The 17,729-nt window shown below is 46.3% G+C and overlaps 1 protein-coding gene across 2 annotated transcripts in view; it reads left to right on the top strand.

The window, feature by feature from the left end:
• The window catches only part of DUSP11 (dual specificity phosphatase 11), a 17,526-nt gene extending 312 nt beyond the window's left edge, over window positions 1-17,214 (top strand). Inside the window, exons 2-9 of one of the 2 annotated variants that reach the window (XM_069102811.1) lie at window positions 1,705-1,780; window positions 6,050-6,181; window positions 7,920-8,043; window positions 10,531-10,591; window positions 10,756-10,802; window positions 11,039-11,114; window positions 11,357-11,512; window positions 13,855-17,214. In XM_069102811.1, the coding sequence (XP_068958912.1) occupies window positions 1,705-1,780; window positions 6,050-6,181; window positions 7,920-8,043; window positions 10,531-10,591; window positions 10,756-10,802; window positions 11,039-11,114; window positions 11,357-11,512; window positions 13,855-14,116 (934 nt within the window). In that variant the 3' untranslated portion in view covers window positions 14,117-17,214. Of the gene's footprint in view, window positions 1-1,704; window positions 1,781-6,049; window positions 6,182-7,919; window positions 8,044-10,530; window positions 10,592-10,755; window positions 10,803-11,038; window positions 11,115-11,263; window positions 11,513-13,854 lie in introns of both variants that reach the window. The other variant, XM_069102810.1, reaches the window with a different exon arrangement.
• The last annotated feature ends 515 nt before the right edge of the window (window positions 17,215-17,729 follow it).

The raw sequence follows: 17,729 nt of genomic DNA, 5'->3' as shown, positions 1-17,729 counted from the left end.
GAACCACCTCCCGGACAGGTGAGAGCCGGAGCGGGCCGGCCTGGAGGAGGCGCCTCGGGCGCAGGGCGGAGGCGGGGCTCCCCCTCCCCCGGCCCGGCCCCCCCGGGGCCCCCCGCCCCTCCCCCCACGGACCCCTCCAGCCAAATCCCCCCTTCCCCCTCACCGCCGGCCGCAGGCAGGGCCTGTCCTGCTGAGATGGGGGGGGTCCGGGCCCCGCCCCGGCTCCAGGGGCCGGCCAGGGCACCGAGCCTCAGCGGCCCCGCGAGCCCCTTTATTCGCCAGCCGGGTCGGGGTTCCTATTCCGGGTCCCTGCCGCTGAGATCCCGCGGCCTCGGCTGGTCGGTCAGGGCCTGGCCCCAAGCAGGGCGCGGCGGCCCAGGTGGCCCAGGCGGGGGGAGCTCCTCACGCTGGATCTCTAAGTAACATAGAATCAGAGGAGGCAACATTGTATCAGCCACGTGTGGAGCAGTCCCGGGGGAGGCCGTCTCGTCCTTCCCCTCTGATTCTACAGAGAATGAAATTGAGGCCGGAGGGACAGAGCCGGCCCTGAACACTTGACCACGCTGCCTGCCTCAGGGGGAATGGGATCACCTCCACTTTTTGAAAGGGTTATATGGAAGCCCTCCTCCTAGATGTGTTCTCGTTGGCTCTGGAGAATGGAGCTCCAACCAGGCGGTAGAAGTTTGTGATGATGATCCAGAAGGCATTGGAAGCAGGCTGGTGCTGCCCCGGAGCCTCCCAGTCCTGTCCATGCAGCCAGGCATCAGAAAGGGGAAACCAAGCCCGAAGCCTTGGGTGAGAACCCGGGCCCCCCTCTGCGTGTGCTGTGCTCCAAGGCGCAGGGGCACCCCAAGATCTGATCTCCTCCCAAGCCTGGAAGACTTCGTGCTTTAAGCATCGCTGCTGGTCATGTTGGCTCTTCTCATTCAGGCACAGGCTGGACCAAATGACCCCAGAGGTCCTGTAAGAAGAGATGACTTTGGACCAGAGGAAGCCCAAAGAAGGCATTCCTTTGGTGAAGATTTGGACGAGATGATTCCCTGCTGATTTGATTCTATGAGGCACATAGAATTTACATCTTTGAAGTTTTCACAATAAGATGTTCGACTGAATTCTGTTTAGCTTCAGAAGAGAGCAGCAAGAGTGGAAGTTATAGGGAAACCTCTTTTGGTCCATGTTGTTTTGCCTTCCAGCTCCAAGTACCTGGAGTGGATGAAGCTTATTGGGGCATTAATGAGTTCCCAAGAGAAGGCTGGGTAGCTGGTTACCTGCCTGAGATGTTGCTGATCGGATTTATACTTCAAGTAGGGCTTGGCCTGGATTACTGAGAGGCTTCTGCGGATTCTTGCTCTAGTCTTGTTTGGATTTGTTGTGGATGTGCCCTCGGTGTGGCCCTTCCTCTTTGTCCTAGTCCACCAGCTTTATACAGCTAGTAGAGGTGCAGTCAGATTTGGTGCGTGTGGCTGTTCACTCTGGTGAGCAATATGCAGTCTCATTTCCATCCCATTTTTTTCTTCCCAACAAACCTAAAGCACCCAGCCAGCACACGTGAGATTAGTGAACAATGAAAATGGCAAGAAGGAGGTAAAAGCAGAAAGCAAAGCCTTGGTCTTTGTTTGAAAGTGTCCAAAGAGCAGGGCAGTCTGTAACGTGGAGGCCTGCAGGTTACTTAGAAAGCCTCATGTACAAATATTTGTCTTCTAGGTGGAAAGACTACCTGCCAGTTGGACAGAGGATGCCTGGCACACGTTTCATCGCTTTTAAAGTTCCTTTAAAAAAGGTTAGTAAACATTAATAAGATTTCTCTTCAGAAATAGGTTTACAGAACCTACTGATAAAATTATATTTTGGTGTAGCAAAGCCATGTTCTCAGCATGGAATCTCTGAAAATTATCTTGTTTTTGCTTGAACTTATTAGGAGGATGGGTGGGGAAGGAATGTGAGAAGGAAGGTATATATGACATAGAAGATGGGGAAAAAAAAGGTTTCTATGCAGATAATAAGTTCAGTGTTTATATTTCCGTGGTATCCTCTAGGTCTGCCAAGTCACATACTGCTGGTATGTGTTTAAGTGAGTAAGGGATACTTGATAACAAGTTTAGATGTCGTAGTGCCTGTGATCTATTTCTCAACTCAGGAATTCCCTCCAAATTAAGACTTTGTTTGATCCCTGTATTCATGTGAATAATCTTACCATCCCAAAATGAAATACAGCACATTTTCTCGGATCCCTTGTGGAGAAGAATCCTTTGAATAGAAGATTATTATAACATTTTAGCAATAGCTACTTTTATCCACACAAGAGGTATAATCTCTGGAGTAGTTTGTATGTGTTCTTGGTTACACACAGAAAATTACCCTGAGAGTGGACCACATATATCTAAATCAGATGTTTTAGTCATTTATTTAAGGGTTTGGCTTCAGTACTTAGCATTTCTAAACTTGGGTGTCAAGAGGGAGGATGGACCTATGGTTTTATCGGTTCAAGGAACTCCAAGTAGGCAAACTGCTTCCCTGAATGAGGAAAGAAAGGCCCCCTTGTGACCACAGTATTCAGAGCATTCCTTTCTTATGTTGGCAGAGGCCTGGAAACACTTGGGGAATGTCTGGAAAACCTGTGGAATGTAAGTGTAGGAAAATTAAGAAATTGTACCTTAAGAAACAGTGAACATCAGGAATTTGGAGAAACGTGAGAAGAGTTGTGTGATTGGAACAGTTCAAGTTTTTGGAGGAATCTGGCTATCGATGTCATCATCCAGCCGAAACTGCTCTCTCCTCAGAGTGGCCAGATCTGGTGGTTTTATTTATCTCCGTTCCCTTTTGCCTCTCTGCAGCCTTTGATCTGGTGGCATCGCCTCTTTCTGGAAGCGTTTTCCTGACCTTTCTCTCTTACTGTCTGATGGATGCTCATCAGTCTTCTTTGCTGGTTCCTCCTTTACGTCCTGTTCACTTTGGGTATTCCCCAAGGCTCTGTCCTGAGCCTTCTTTTCTCCCTTTACCATCTCCCATGGAGATCTCATCAGCTTCCTTCCATGACTTTAATTATCATGATTCTAAGTAGAATTGAGGGAAATTCCATAGGACTGAGGTCTGAGGTTCAGGCTCTAGCTCTTGCTCTCTTCAGTAACGTAAGAAAATCCTGCCTGCCAAGGGCCTACTGCTAGGGTCCCTAGACACAGCCTTAATGCATTGAAAGTCTAGAGGAAACCATTCCCCATCCCCAAGGCCCAAGGATGAGACTCTCAGCCCTTGCATTCAAGTCTGGATTCACAGCACCTTTGCTCATCAGGATATTGGGATTGCTGCTGAGGTCCTTGTCCCGTTTAGGAGGAGGGACCTGGCCCTTGTTCTTTCTGGAGAGTATGTGGGGGATGAGTAGACAATGTGGCCACCAGACTGCTGGTCCCACCTTGTCTGAGCTGCTGTGGCTGCCAGGAAACCTAATCTCAACTTTGGTCTGTGGCTCATGAACTCAAGGGACATAATCGTGTTCCAGCCTTGGCTTGTTAACCATCCAGCTGGTTTGGTTGGATTCTCTCAAGAAAGGACAATCCCAAGTTACTTCGAGAAATTTTGTTAGTGGGTCATGGACATTTACTAGCACTGCCCGTTGGTGGGTAGGTTGTAGTGGTCTAGAGGCAAGCAGCACAGTAGCCTCAAAAACCAGATGGGGACGGGGAAAGGAAGAAGGGGACTGCCCGGGGGAGTCCTGTACAGGGGATTGATATCTTACCATCAGCTGACAGTAGGAGACAGTTGTCCAGGGATTCTCGGAGAGGAGTTTTCACAGGACGTTTGCTTGGACCACCTTAACAGAGGTAGGGCATTTCACTGCAGCATTTGAGCAGTGGTAAGTCTTATCTGTAACTGCATTATAGATGAAGGCCCACCCAGTATTCTGAGTTGGGAACATCTTATGCCAAAGGACAGAGTAAAGGATGGTCACTTAGGGAGTATGTAGTCAGTGGAGGCCAAGGCATGGGGGTTTCAGCCATTAAGTTTCCAGAGCATATTAAAATTTCATCACAAGTCAGACTTATAAGATGGGCCCCAAATGAAAAATTGAGTTTCAAAGGATCACATAGTTCATCTCTTTCTGCCATACCAAATCCATTCCTAATTCTTGTCCTTCCTGCCTTCACTTCTCTCCCTCACCCAGCCCTGCCCTCATTCAGATCCTCATTAATTCTCCCCTGGATTATTGAAGAACCTTCAGATGAACCTCCCCAGTCTGTCAGCCTCCTCTCAGTTGTTGGAGGGATTTCCCCAAAACCGGAGTCTGTCCACGTCATCCCCCTACTCAGTAAACCCGGGGCTGTGTTTTTATATCCAAGATCCGTACAAAGTTTCCTGACATACAGAGCTCTTGGAAACTTGACTTCTTCTCCATTTGCAGGCTCCTTATACTTCTTTCACGTACCCTGCTCCAGTCATACAGGCCTGCTTGGTATTCCCTGAACACAATACTCCTGTCTCCGAGCCTTGGCTGTGGCTGTGCCCCATATTGGGCTTGCTTTTCCCTGCTCTCTGCTTCTTAGTGCCCCTGGCTTCCTTGAAGGGAAGCCTTCAAGATTCAGCTCAAGGGTCTCTGAGTCCTAGGGGCCATGTCTTTGCCTTTCTTTATACTCCCCGTTTTGAAAGGCACAGTGCCTGGCCCATAGAAGGTGTTTGAGAAATGCTTTTGACTGTTTGACATGGAACAGTTTCAAGTGAAAATGATCCCAGGTCTGGCTTCACTGCTGGAGAGGAGGAGGTATGAAAGGTGGTCAGAGGGTAGAGAACCAGTGAGGACAGAATAGTAGTTCCCATAATGGAAGAGAAGAGGTAAGAGAGGGTGACAGAAGGCTAGATAGCGGTTCCTGTCGTCATGGCTGGCGCTTAGACAGCACCTTCAGGTTTTTGTTGGAGCAGAATTAACGTGAAGTAGACTAGAGAATCCAGAGAACAGGAAGAGCCACCAGAGGGAGGTGCCCCAGTGGAACTGGTCTGGGGAGCAGTAGAGCTCCACACAGTTGGGATAAGGGCCTTGTGCCTAGGCCAGGAGGGATTCAGGGGAGCAGAGCCTTGAGATGTGAGCAAGAGACACAGACTAGATACACACCTTTGTTCGGCTGTTCACTCACATCCGATTCCTCATGACCTCATTTGGGGATTTCTTGACAAAGATACTGGAAGGGGCAGCAGAGTAGTGAGTGGATAGAGCATCAGTCCTGCGGCCAAGAGGACCTGAGTTCAAATTCGTCCTCGGATACTTGACACTTACTAGCTGTGTGAACCTGGGAAAGTCACTTAACTGATTGTCTCACGGCCACCACCCCTTCCCTCCCCCCAAAAAAAAGAAATGAAGAAAACCAAGATACCAGAGTGGTTTGCCATTTCTTTCTCTGGCGATTTTTTTTTCAGATGAGGAAACTGAGGCAAACAGGGTTAAGTGACTTGCCCAGGGTCACACAGCTAATAAGTATCTGGGGTCATATTTGAACTGAGGTCTTCCTGATTCCAGGCACTGTGCTTTATCCGCTGTACCACCTACCTGAGTACACAAAATGGGCTAAAAGAAGTAAGAATGGTATGAAGACGGGCCTTTGGTTTGTTAAAAGGCACCTACGCTTAAGTGAAGCGCAAAATGAAGAATCTCTTAGTCCATGCAGAGCCCTGTCACATACAAAGAAGAATAGGGCACGGCTCCTACGGGTGAATCCAAGAGACGAGACTTAACGCTCAATGCGACAGTAAAGACGATGAATTGAGTGTGGCTGTATAGAATGAACAGTATAGTGCCATACACAGTGAGTGGCAAATGGGTGATGCAGACGGTGTGGGAGTTGAGAGGAGAGAGAAATGGTGCAGGCTGCAGTGGACAAGGGCATCATGCTGGGTGGGGAACAACTGGTGGTGTGAAGGCCTGGCCTTGGGCAGGAGGCATCGCCAGGCTGAAGCTCTGTCTCTTCATGTAAAATGGGAAGAGTAAGGCCTTCCCCTCTGCCTCATCAGGTGGTTGGGGAGAATCAGCAAAGTAAGGTAGTTTCATTCTTGTTCTCCTTGACAGAGTTTTGAAGGAAAACTTGCCCCAGAAGAACGCTTTTCCCCTTTGGATCTTGTTAACAAGATACGAGAACAGAACGAAGAGCTCGGATTGGTCATCGATTTAACATACACTCAGCGCTATTACAAACCAGAGGTAAACGAGCCCTTCTCATTGACGACCTTGGGAAAACACTGGCCGGTCTTGCTGGAAATGTAACAGGAGTGTGGCAGGTGGCTAAGCCTCCCCACTCCCGTGTTAGTCAGTCCTGACCAGTAGAACTCTCCCCTCCCATCAGGCCTGGCTAGATCACCTGTCCTCCAGGCTTGGGCATCTTTCATGACATTCATCAGAATGGAAATCAGGAGGTGGCCCTCATTCCTCTTTTCCAATCTTGCAGCTTCACCAGGTGGGCAAAGGTGAAAACAAAAGCGTTTTTGCCCATTTAAGCTTCGTGGCTCTGTTGGGTCATCATAGTATTTGGCACTTGACTGGCCCAGTTCAGTTGCTGTTGGGATGTGGTATCCTGGAGCTTCCAGCTTTCTCTCTTGGGAAAACAAAAAAAGAACCTTCTCTTAGCTGAACCATAAAGGCTCTGAGGAAGCAAGAAACCATTTTTTGGTCCACTTCAAGCAGTACTCAGTTGTGTGTGCAGGAGCCATTTGGGAGCACCAGGTAGTGAAGGGTTGTCATCCTCTCAGTCTCCTACCTTCTGAGCTCGCCTGCCTGCCCTGGAGTGACCACGGTAGAGGCCAGGGTGGGCAGGGGAGAACAGGGGGCCTTGTTTGGCTCAGGGAGGGGAACCTTCTAGGGGACAGGACCGTTTCTCATCTGGGTGCCCGTGTTGTGGCCCATGGTAGAATTAAATGTCCTAGATAAGGCGGGGAGGCTGGTGACCCTAAAAACACTGAGTGAGGGTCAAAATGTAAAGCCTCCCATGCCATGCCCTGTGCCAGAGATCCAGAGACAAAACAGAAACAAGTTCATGTTCTGTCAGTGTAGGGCAGGGGAAGGAGATGACTGGAGTCAGAGGCTTTGGGTTCAAAGCTTGTTATCTTTGTGATAACTTCAGTGACCTTGGGTAAATCACTTAATCTCCCTCAGCCTCATATTTCTCATTGGCAGAATGAGAGTTGGGCCAACCAGCTGCTGCTGAGGTCCCCTCTGGCTCTCAATAGAAGCCCTTATATAAGAATGCGTGAAGAGAAGTCCCTGCTCTTCCGTTCTGTCATGGCCTGAGCATGTTACTTTTCTTGATTAATATGTGATCACCTAGAAGAGACCCATTGCAGGTTCCCGACTGAGCAAAACTCTCAGCTAGCAAGAGGGACCCTTTTTATGACGTTCAGGGAACAGAATTGAAGTCGGGAGGCCCGGAATTAAGGGAGAAACAGGGCATGGGCAGCAGAACGCACGTTTGTAGAGGTGTTCACGTGCTACCTTCAAAGGCTTAGTCCCTTCTGTGAAGCCATTGAGTCTCCAGGGAAAGGTAACATAGTGATGGGTGATCAGTTACCCAATTACAAAAGTGAGGAAGCCTTGGCCTCCATTGTGCTCCCAGGATGCAGCACTAATCAAACCCCAGACTGTGGCAGACATCACATTCTCTTGTCGAAGTAGAAGACAGTGTTTGGTGAGGAAGACACTGGCTGCTGAGGGAAGTGAGGAAGGAAACGGGGCCTGCAGATGTGGGAGGCCGAGAGTCCGGGCCTGGCTCTTGTCGACGTGGGAGGCAAAGTGAGCAGCGTTTGAGGCCGCCTAGGTGTGACAGGCTTTGGGCAGATGGCCCTGAGATGGGGATTTCTGACTCACCTGTCGTTTCTCCTTTCTGCTGTTGTCATTCATTTGTGGAAAGATAAACCCCACTCTCTCCTGTACCAACTTTGATTTGCAGGAGTTGCCAGAGGCTCTTCCTTACTTAAAGATTTTTACCGTTGGACACCAGGTGCCTGATGACAACACAATATTTAAATTCAAATGTGCTGTGAACAAGTTCTTGAAAGAAAACCAAGATAACGGTGAGTTGGACTTTTTCTGAGGCTGTTTAATTTTCCCAAATTTGCTTAATAGGAAGATGCTTTAAATTAAATACTATCTGTACCTGTTATTAGAATTAGCAGTAGGATTGTGCTAAGTCACATGAAAGTCCAAATGCAAAGTGGGTCTCATAGAGATGAACCCCTGAGAAATTGTGTAAGGAGACCTTAGGGTGGGTTAGGGAATCCTTGGGCTGCACTGGGCTCTTTTTAACTTAAGAATAGGAGACAAAACAATTTCTTACATAAAAGTAGGCTTTTAGGGGATAGTACTGTGGGAGAGATAGAAAGAACATCACAAATCAAAAAGAAAATAAAAGGAAAACAGATTTTTACAGAATAATGTCCCCATCATTTGACCTTCTAAGGTAATACAAAGAAAGGCTTTAGAGCCTTGTTATATTTCCCCAACTATAGATGTGAATGGATGTGGTGTAAATGTGCCTGCCTCACATGTGGGATGAAATTAAGCCAAGGTCGAGAAGTTTCTTACTCATTCAGTACAAAGTACAGGGCCTCCCACAAATGATTTTTTTTTTTTTTTTTCAGTAAACAAGCACATTCAAAACATATATTTCAACTTTGATTTCCTTTTTTGATTAGCCGGAGAAGAGAATGAGAGGGAAAACAAGGGGGAGAAATTTCTGAGGGCAAGAGGGAGCCATAGGGATCTTAGACTCTTAGAGTAGGAAGGAACCTCGGTGAACTTGGTAAGTAGAAAGAAAGGAATGGCTTGGCTGAGAAAGCCTTTCATTTGAAGGACAAGGCGAGCTCCAGAAAGGCTCAGGGGCTCCAGAACTCAGGTAGGCCTGTAGCCAGCTACTCACTGCCCTTTGAAAACTCTGGTCTCCTCTTTGTGCCTCTTGGCCCATTCTTGCTCCTTGTACTTTCAGGGGCTCTCTGCGCTAAATGGGGTAACTCGAGTAGCCCGTGGATGGGTAGATTAGGGTCTAGGTCTCAGCAGCCGGTCCAGCACACAGAAATACCAGATCTGGCAAAAGTTCCAGAAAGGGACCGGCCTGCCCCTGCTCTCCATTGTTAGACTTGTTCCATCCTTTCCACTAAAAGGGAGGGAGCCTCAGAAACCCTTCTAGGCCCAAGCCCTTAGCTCTCAGGCCAAGAGCTGAGATGACAGTTACCTCATCTTGTAGTAGTATACCTCAAGAGAACGGGTTCCCACCACCTGTGGGGCTTAGGAGGGTGGTAGGCATGAAGTGCTTCCCAAGCCCTTATCCTTAGGAGATAGCAAGGACAAGGAGGGGCCAGGAGAGGAGGGTTTTCCTCTCAAACCTTTGCTCCTTCTGCTTTTGCATTTCTGTGACCACCTTTGATTTTCTTCCTTGTTTCCTCTGCTTTCCAGCCCCTCCTGGTGGAGGCTGGGCTTGTACTTCCTTCTTCTTCACAACTAGGCTTCTGCTCAGTCAGGGGCGGCACTTTCAGGTTCTTCTTTGGCTGGGCCCTTCCTCCAAGCCCCCTCACTGCTCCTGAATGCCCATAGGCATCTTCATTCTGGCTTCAGTCTTTCTGCCTTAGATCAACTGTAAAACCATAGTTTCCTGTACATTAGGAGATAGACTGCCCTGGGTCCTTAGCACTGTCGGTAATGTGCCTAGAAGCCTTAGTAATGAGCCACTTTGCTTTTGAAAGCTGCATCTGGGAATTTAGCTATCCCTTTAAACTCCACCCATTCGTCCATTCTGAACCTGCTCTCTGAGCACTTCTTTCTTGTACCTTATCCCAGGGGGTATATATTCTTACATGTAGCACCCAGTTAAATAAGTCACTCCTCCCCCATTCTGGAGCATGTCTGCTGAACTGCCTTCCTGTCATGCTCCCTGCTGCCCTGGCCCTTGGAAGCTGAGACTAGAAAGGTACATTGGCAAAAGAAGTTTCCTTATTTAGGAATTCCCTCTTCCAGGAAATCCCAGGCCCAGTCCCTCCTCCTTTCCCCATCAATAACTTAGTCACCCACTTTTCTTTAGATTAGAATGAGATGTGTGTTCATTCTCCTGTAACATGTGATTGCTAGAGACCTTTACATTCACTTTGCATGTATAACAGATTGATTCTCTACGCCCCCCTTAGAGAAGAGTTCCTTTTCAAGCCCATGAGAGTAACTAGTGAATGTTCTTCAGAAATGGAGTTTTATCATTTCATTGAGCAAATATTTACATTCATCACCTACTGTAGTACTGTCTTCAGACCCTGTCCTAGTGCTAAAAACACAAAAATGTCTGAGGCTCTGCCCTCAAGTAGCTTATATTCTATTAGGGAGATAAGACATGAACACATGCATAAATGCGAACTATATACAAAGCCCTCTGCAGAGGGAGAATGAATGCGCTAACCACTGGGGGAGATGGGGGAGGTGGAGTCAGAGCTGAGGCTTGGAGGAAGAGAACTGTGCTATTTGTCTAATTGCTAGTGTTGAAACATCATTCCCTTAATTGTAAATTTCCCATTTTATAGACAAACTTATTGGAGTCCACTGTACACATGGTTTAAACAGAACAGGATATCTTGTTTGCCGGTGAGTTCTTAAGCCCAGGGGCAGGCTGGGTGGGCTGTGTCATGAATGTAAGTCAGCTTTTTAATTCGACCTTACAAACAACCCAGAATCAAGTATTTGTAGTACTTAATGTGCCTTTTTTCCCATCATTAGATCTCTGACTTGAATTATGTTACTCTGTTCAGGTATTTGATTGATGTTCAAGGCATGAAACCAAATGATGCAATAGAATGTAAGTATCAACGTTTACATTTCTTTGTCCTTTTTATCGGATTCCTTGTGTAACATGTTCAGAAGCTTGGGCACGTGGGAGAAAGAGAGTGATTTGGCTAAAAGCAGGCCATTCTGGAGTTTGTGGAGAAAAGATGGCAAGGAGAAATGGGAATGATTAGAGAATTAGCTGTGTGAAAAGGCCTCCATTTATTCTCTTGTTGACTTACGATTACTAGTATTTCTTCTGCTCCTTAGTGTTCAATAGATGTCGAGGACATGCTATAGAAAGGCAGAATTACATTGATGACCTCCAGCATGGACCAATCAGAAAGTGAGTCCTGCATTTCATTTGTGTGAAAGACTTGAGAGGGGTTTTGGGGTTTGTTTTTTAACATGCTTAGAATTCTTAAGAAAAACAAGAAAACCTACATAACTAGTTTGGGTACCAGTAATATGAAATACGAAATGTTTGTCTTTAAGGAATGATGGTACTTTAAGGTCAGACCATTTTGAAGAATCATCATTTATCAAAAGGAGAAACTTTTACAACACCCATGAAACTGATTATCACAGACGCAGACGGACCTTCCATTGGTCCCGAGACTTCCACTCCCAACCCCAGGAAGACTTCCACTACCAGTCCCATGAGTTCCACTCTCAACCCCGAGACTTTCGATCCCATCGAAGAGAATTCCACTCACAACCACGAGATTTCTACCAGTCATCCAGGTACATTCACTTTTTTTTTTTTTAGCATGAAGATGAAACCCAAACTTGGTAAATAAGCATAATGCCCAAAGGCCAGGTTCCACACATTTTGTATGAGCTGAGAACTCTTTTTGGATGTAATGATTTAAGCTTATGTATTTTATCACAATTCACTCTTGGTAAAGAAATTATGTCACTGCTTAAAACTATGAAGTACTTACCTAGTTTTGTTTACAAGTTAAAATTTTGTTTCATTATGGTCTGAAAATTTTGTTTCTGAAATCATAAACATTGAAGCAAATAATATAACTAAAGCCAACCTTTTAAAGAAAGAAATATTGGGGTGGCTAGGTGGTGCAGTGAATAGAGCACCGGCCCTGGAGTCAGGAGGACCTGAGTTCAAATCCAGCCTCAGGCACTTAACACACACACACAAACACACACAAACCTAGCTGTGTGACCTTGGGCAAGTCCCTTAACCTCAATTTTCCTCAAAAAAAAAAAAGAAAGAAATGTTAAGGAATAATATAGTCTGTCTAGTACTGTCATGTCTCAGTACTGAACCCTGCAGAACAGGAGAGCAGCAGGCAGCTCCCTCACAGTGAAGAGATGCATTTAGTCATGACTTTTTAATGAACACCAAGTCATGTGATTAGTACAGGATAAATGGGGGCATTGGGGAGCACCAGGGAGAACAAAGGAGGCTGAGAGAAAGAGAGAGACCATTACATCAGTAAATCTGATAAAGCCCCAGGTTAAAAGTGAAGTCATTTCTCTGAGAACAGTATTTTGAATTTATATAGCACCTCCTCTGGGGATCCAGTGTTTTATGTGTAATATATTGCTTGTACCTTAAATAGATTGTGTTGCCCCCTTTCCAGAATAAAATGTTGAGACAGACATTAAATGAACACCCTTAGGACTTCTATTCTTAGGTCTAGGAGTTTTAAAATTCTGTAGCAGTGGTTTGGCAGAATTGTTTTGTTTTGTTTTGTTTTGTTTTGTTTTCTAAAGCAATTGGGGTTAAGTAACTTGCCCAAGGTTACACAGCCAGTTTTGTGTGTGTGTGTGGGTGTGGGTGTTATTTAAGTATCTGAGGCCGGAACTGATCCCAGCCCTCCTGACTCACTCCAGGGCCGGCGCTTTACTCACTTCGCCACCTGGCCAACCCAGAATTGGTTTAAATTATTACTGCTCTTTAAGTACACATTTGATCCTTTTAAGGCCAGGAGAGTTTCTTCATGACTATAGAGGACTCGTAGGTCATTCATGATTTTCAATCCTCACTCTAAGCAGAATTCATTCATTCAGCAACTATTCATCATGTGCCAAGCACTGGTCCCTCCTCCTTTCCAATTCACAGTCTCTAAGGTTCCTATGCTGAATGCTTCTTTCCCTCAGTCATTTCGTAGTAATTTGTCACATGACTTTCCGAGGTCTTTGATTGAGCCAGGAAAGCCATCCAGAGGTGGTTGGCAACAGTTTCCTCTGATCACACTTCCACCGCTATCACTTAAACATTTCTTCCTTCAGAACAGATTATGAATCAAAGGTTAAACAGAACTTCAGCTAGTTTTGGTAAAAAGAGATGCGTGAGTCGGTGAGGTTGCCTGAAGGTAGCACTTCTCTCACCCATATTATTAATCTGTACTCTGGCAAAAAGTTTGCTCTGTGAAGATCTTGGAGTGGCACCTCTCATCTTTTTGCCTTTGTAAACAAATCAGCATTTGCTAAGATTTCAGGGCAATTTTTCTAGCAGGTGAAGGATTTAGAACAGCATGTTATTCCCATTTAACTTTGCAACCTAAGGGCTGCAGCCTAAATTAATTTTATAAAACCTTCTTCCTCCTCCCTCCACCCACCACTTCCATGTGAGATGGTGGAGACAGCTTAATGTTGGCTTTCTTGAGTTTCTTTCTTAATTGACAACCTTAGGAAGTAATATGACAGTTCTTCTGTTAAAGGGCCTCTGCAAAGAAACCACTGAATGGAAGGGAAGAAAATGACCAGTCAAGAAAGTCACTCCCACACTGAACAGTTGGGACCCAGTCTTCCCCCCCCCCGTTTGTCTGGGAGTTGATTAGGCCCCTGGAAGAAATAATTTGTCAGGGCAGCTAGGTGGTGCAGTGAATAGAGCACCACCCCTGCAGTTGGGAGGACCTGAGTTCAAATGCAGCCTTAGACATTAACACTTACTGGCTGTGTGACCTTGGGCAAGTCACTTAACCCCAATTGCCCTTCCTTCCCCCCTCCAAAAAGACCAAAAACAAATTGTCTTAACTGATGTTAATATTTCTTGAGTCTCGTTGCATTCACTTCTGTAACATCTCTATTAATCGTTTGTCCTTGCCTCTTCTTTCTAGGAAAAATCAACACAGACGGAATTACACTTGCCAAAATGTGGGAAGCCATCCCCCTTTGCCTCCTCCAGGCCCACCTAGAGAAGACTATTCCCAGAGCAGATATACTTGGAATCTAAAACCCAACTATAATCTCCCTCCTTGGAACAAAAGACAGAAACTTAACAGTTACAATGGACCATATTTTCCAGACCAGTGGGGGCCGGATGGACAGCCACAGACATATAGAAGCCAAATGGGAGAAAATAACTGGCATGATGTTTAGTCAGGCCAAATCCAGGGAGGGTCGGTTGCCATCTCTTTTATTGCTTTCCCAGGCAAGCTTAGGGAGAAATTATATTTTTTACCACTTTGCTGATGGGGTTGAAGTGTGTTTGAAGGTGAATTTTTAAAAATTCCATATTGTACCTGAAATTTTTAAAACAAGATGGCGTTTTAGATTTTGACCAATGAGCAAAGAGCCTCCACTGCAGATTACCAAAAATTTACATGAATATCTAGATTTGCCAGTTAAACTTTTTTGTTGTATTATTTTGGTGACATTTTTAAGTGGCCTTTATTATGTTTACTTACTGGCCCATTGTCACTAACACCATTTTTCTTCCTGTGTTCAGAATTCAGATTACAAACTGCCTGAGAGACAATCTCCTTAGAGTTTGGCCTATGGGGGATGTTCTGGCTGGGCCTCCAAGAGTGGCTGCTCTGGAATGATGATGCCCAGGTGCCAGGCTTAGGACCCAGGTCGACAAGTCCAGGAGTGTGCTTTGGTCAGTGTGCCCAGACATGCTCAGTTTCTCTTGACTTGGTTTGTGCTAACCACACCTGTTAGTAAAAGAGCAAAGTGAACCGAAGTTTATAGGAGAAAATAGACTTCCTAACATACCTGACACCTGCCATTGGCAGGGGATGACAGTGTGGTGCAGTAGATAAGAAGGCCTGGGTTCAAATCTAGGTCAGGCACTCAATAGTTGTGTGACCCTTGACTGTCACCAAACTTCTCTGGGCCTAAGTTTCCTCATCTTTAAAATGGGGTTGGAATCAGTGACTTTGAAAGACCCTTCTGACTGCACCTGTAGTCCTAGTGGGTCAGCCTATACAAATAACAAAATCAGAAATCGTAAGATTAGGGGCAGTCAGGTGGCTCAGCATGTAAGAGCACCAGCTCCAGTGTCGGGATGACCTGGGGATCAAATCCAGGCTCCGATACTTAGCACCACACCCAGAAATAACTGGCCGCGTAACCTTGAGCAAGTTACTTAACCCCGATTGCTTAAAAAAAGAAAGAAATCATGAGATTACTTGTCAGAGGAGAAAGAAATCTGAAAGTGAAATCAGATACTGCGGAAAGGATGTTCCTGTCCTACTTAGTCTAGCTGGTGCCCTTCACTCTAAGAACATCCTACCAGTGGCACACACAGGGAGCAATTCTCGAAGGTGATTTGTGAACCCAGGTCCTCTGACCCTAGAGCCAGTGCTTGTTTATTCCGTTGTGCCAAGCTGCCTCCCACTCAGTTAACTTCTGGACACGTTTGCTCTTCTGTAAAGTGAGGCTAATGATACTTGCCCCCTCCCTCCCAGGCCCAGGTACTGATCTCCTGTCTCGTGCTTTGTAAACCATAAAGAGCCATGTAGATGGCATGTCCCGGCCAGTCTGGTGACTCCTGAATCATGTTGACTGCAAATAGAGCCCACGCTCCCATGGTGCTCTAAGCTTCCAAAGTGCTCCCCCCACAACTACCTGTTCAAGCATTATTCCCACTTTACAGATAGTCATGAAAAATGACCTTGGACCTTCCTGCCATCTCCTCAACCAAGGAGGAGCTGATGTTGGACTGACAAAATCTTGCTATTTGCCTCCAAAAGAAAAACTGGTTCTTGTCTTTAAATTCCTTGCTTCGTGCCTGGTTTGTTTCCTTTTTTCCTGGCCTACATCTGGAAGAGCTCAGATCTTTCAGCAATCACCTCCAGTAATGCGGATGGATGTCAGGATGAGTTTGGTCTTACACTTGTTTCCAGGTAATCACCTGCACTAGGCCAGGGGAGAAGGCAGGGCCACTGTGCTGCTTCACATGGGGAGTCGGCTGTTCACAAGCCAGCATCTAACAGCTCGACTCCAGTGTACGCTAGTCACCCACAGAGCCAGCCAGGCAACACCGAAGCAGCCAGCTTGGGCACAGCTGGGTGTCTGTGAACCTTCCGTAGTGATGGCTGCAGAAAAGCGGCCTTATGTGGGAGTCCTGCTAGCCATGAACCTCCAGCTGTACCGGGAGGACTTAGGTGGAAGTTAACAAGGGCAGGACTGGAAGCACATGAGAGCACCAGGAAAAAAGCTGAAATTCTCATCCAGGTTCTCAGAGGAGCCCACCAATGGCAGCCTCCAAAAGGAAGAGGAACGATTGCTGTCCAAAATGTAATCAGAATACATACAAGTGAAGGGACTGGAAGGAGAAACCTTGAAAGGACAAAGTGAATGTTTAGAAAACTGAAATTAATTGGTGCTTTCATTTGAGTTCTTCAAGATCCTTGTAGAAGCCTTGAAATTAAAGAATCATGTTGCCGAGCTTAACAAGTTGGTCTCTTGGGTCTTCCCACCCCTACACCTACCTTCCTTCCCCCTCCATGTTCCTCTCCCAATTTTTCCACTCTTCCTTCCCTACTCTCCCCATCTCCCTCTCTTCCTCCCCTTCTCTCTTTTTTCCTTTTTCTCGGTTTTCGTAAAGCTGAAGTGAAAAATGGCTGATCAGCAGTAGGATTGGGACTGATTTATTTATGGCCCTGGGTGAGCAGAAATAATGCACACATTTTGGTAGTGATCTAGGTAGGGTTTACAAAGGAGCTCACAGCTCTGAAGTTATTAGTAACCCCATTTTCTGAATGAGGAAAAGAGGTCGCATGATTTTCCCAGGGTCCCATGGTTAGCATTTGTTCTGAATTAAATCCAGAGCTGGGACACTCCTCTGTATCGATATCACTGTCTTTGGAAAGGGATATCCGAGTCAAGGTCAGTCAGGTCTTCTGCAGGGGTCTGAGTTGCCTGAAATCCAGGCTATCTTGAGAAGGAAATGGCCATTTCCTAAGTCTTGTCATGTGTTTGAAGGACTTGGGTAAACCTGGATCCTGGGAAGTCAGCTGAGGAGTTCCAGGCCTCCATTGAAGAGCTCAGCAAATGTGTTAATGACCCTGTCCTGTAGCTGATGAGTTTGCCTATACTGGTGCTTGACAGTTTTTTCTAGGAGTACTTTTTAATGTTTAAAAAAAAAACTATTATAGTAACTGTACTATTAGTATTCTTTAAGAAAACAACCTAAAGGTGCTATGAATTCACTGATATTTTAAAATAAAGTGGCATTTTGTTAACCACAACAGCCTCTCCACACATTTGAAAGTGATTCAGCAAGTGTTTATTAAGTGCCTACTATGTGCTGCCATGCCAACACTGGGGGCACAAAGAAAGGCTAAAACAGCCCCTGCCTTCTAAGGGCCTCGTGTACTGATGGGAGAGAGCACATAAACAACTGTGCAAATGTGATGGAGAGAGGGAGTGCCAGAAGGCATACGTGAGGGAGACCCAGAAAGGCTTTGTGGAAGCTGGGACGTGAAGTGGGCAGCCTGAAGATTCATGGGGTCAAAATTGTGTGAAGAGCAAGGTGGAAGCGGGCTGGAGATGTGGGAGGAGGCTGGGTCAAGAAGCAGGATTCTGTGTTTGCTCTTAAAAATGGTACAATCTCTGGAGCTTACTGAATGGGGATGGAGGGAGGAGGGGACGGGACTCTGCCAGGCCTAGGCTGAAGAAGACTGCTGACATCTGTAGCAGTAAGCACCCCAGTGTCCCCAGGGTCGCTGCCACCACAGGTTCTTGAATCTGCTTTGATAAAGGA

Source organism: Petaurus breviceps, unplaced genomic scaffold (genome assembly GCF_028583685.1).
Source record: "Petaurus breviceps papuanus isolate PSGF00001 unplaced genomic scaffold, PetGlider_PUasm1.0 556, whole genome shotgun sequence".
Classification (NCBI taxonomy): domain Eukaryota; kingdom Metazoa; phylum Chordata; class Mammalia; order Diprotodontia; family Petauridae; genus Petaurus; species Petaurus breviceps.
Note: the sequence above shows the minus strand (reverse complement) of the source record. Positions and strands in the feature narration are given on the sequence as shown.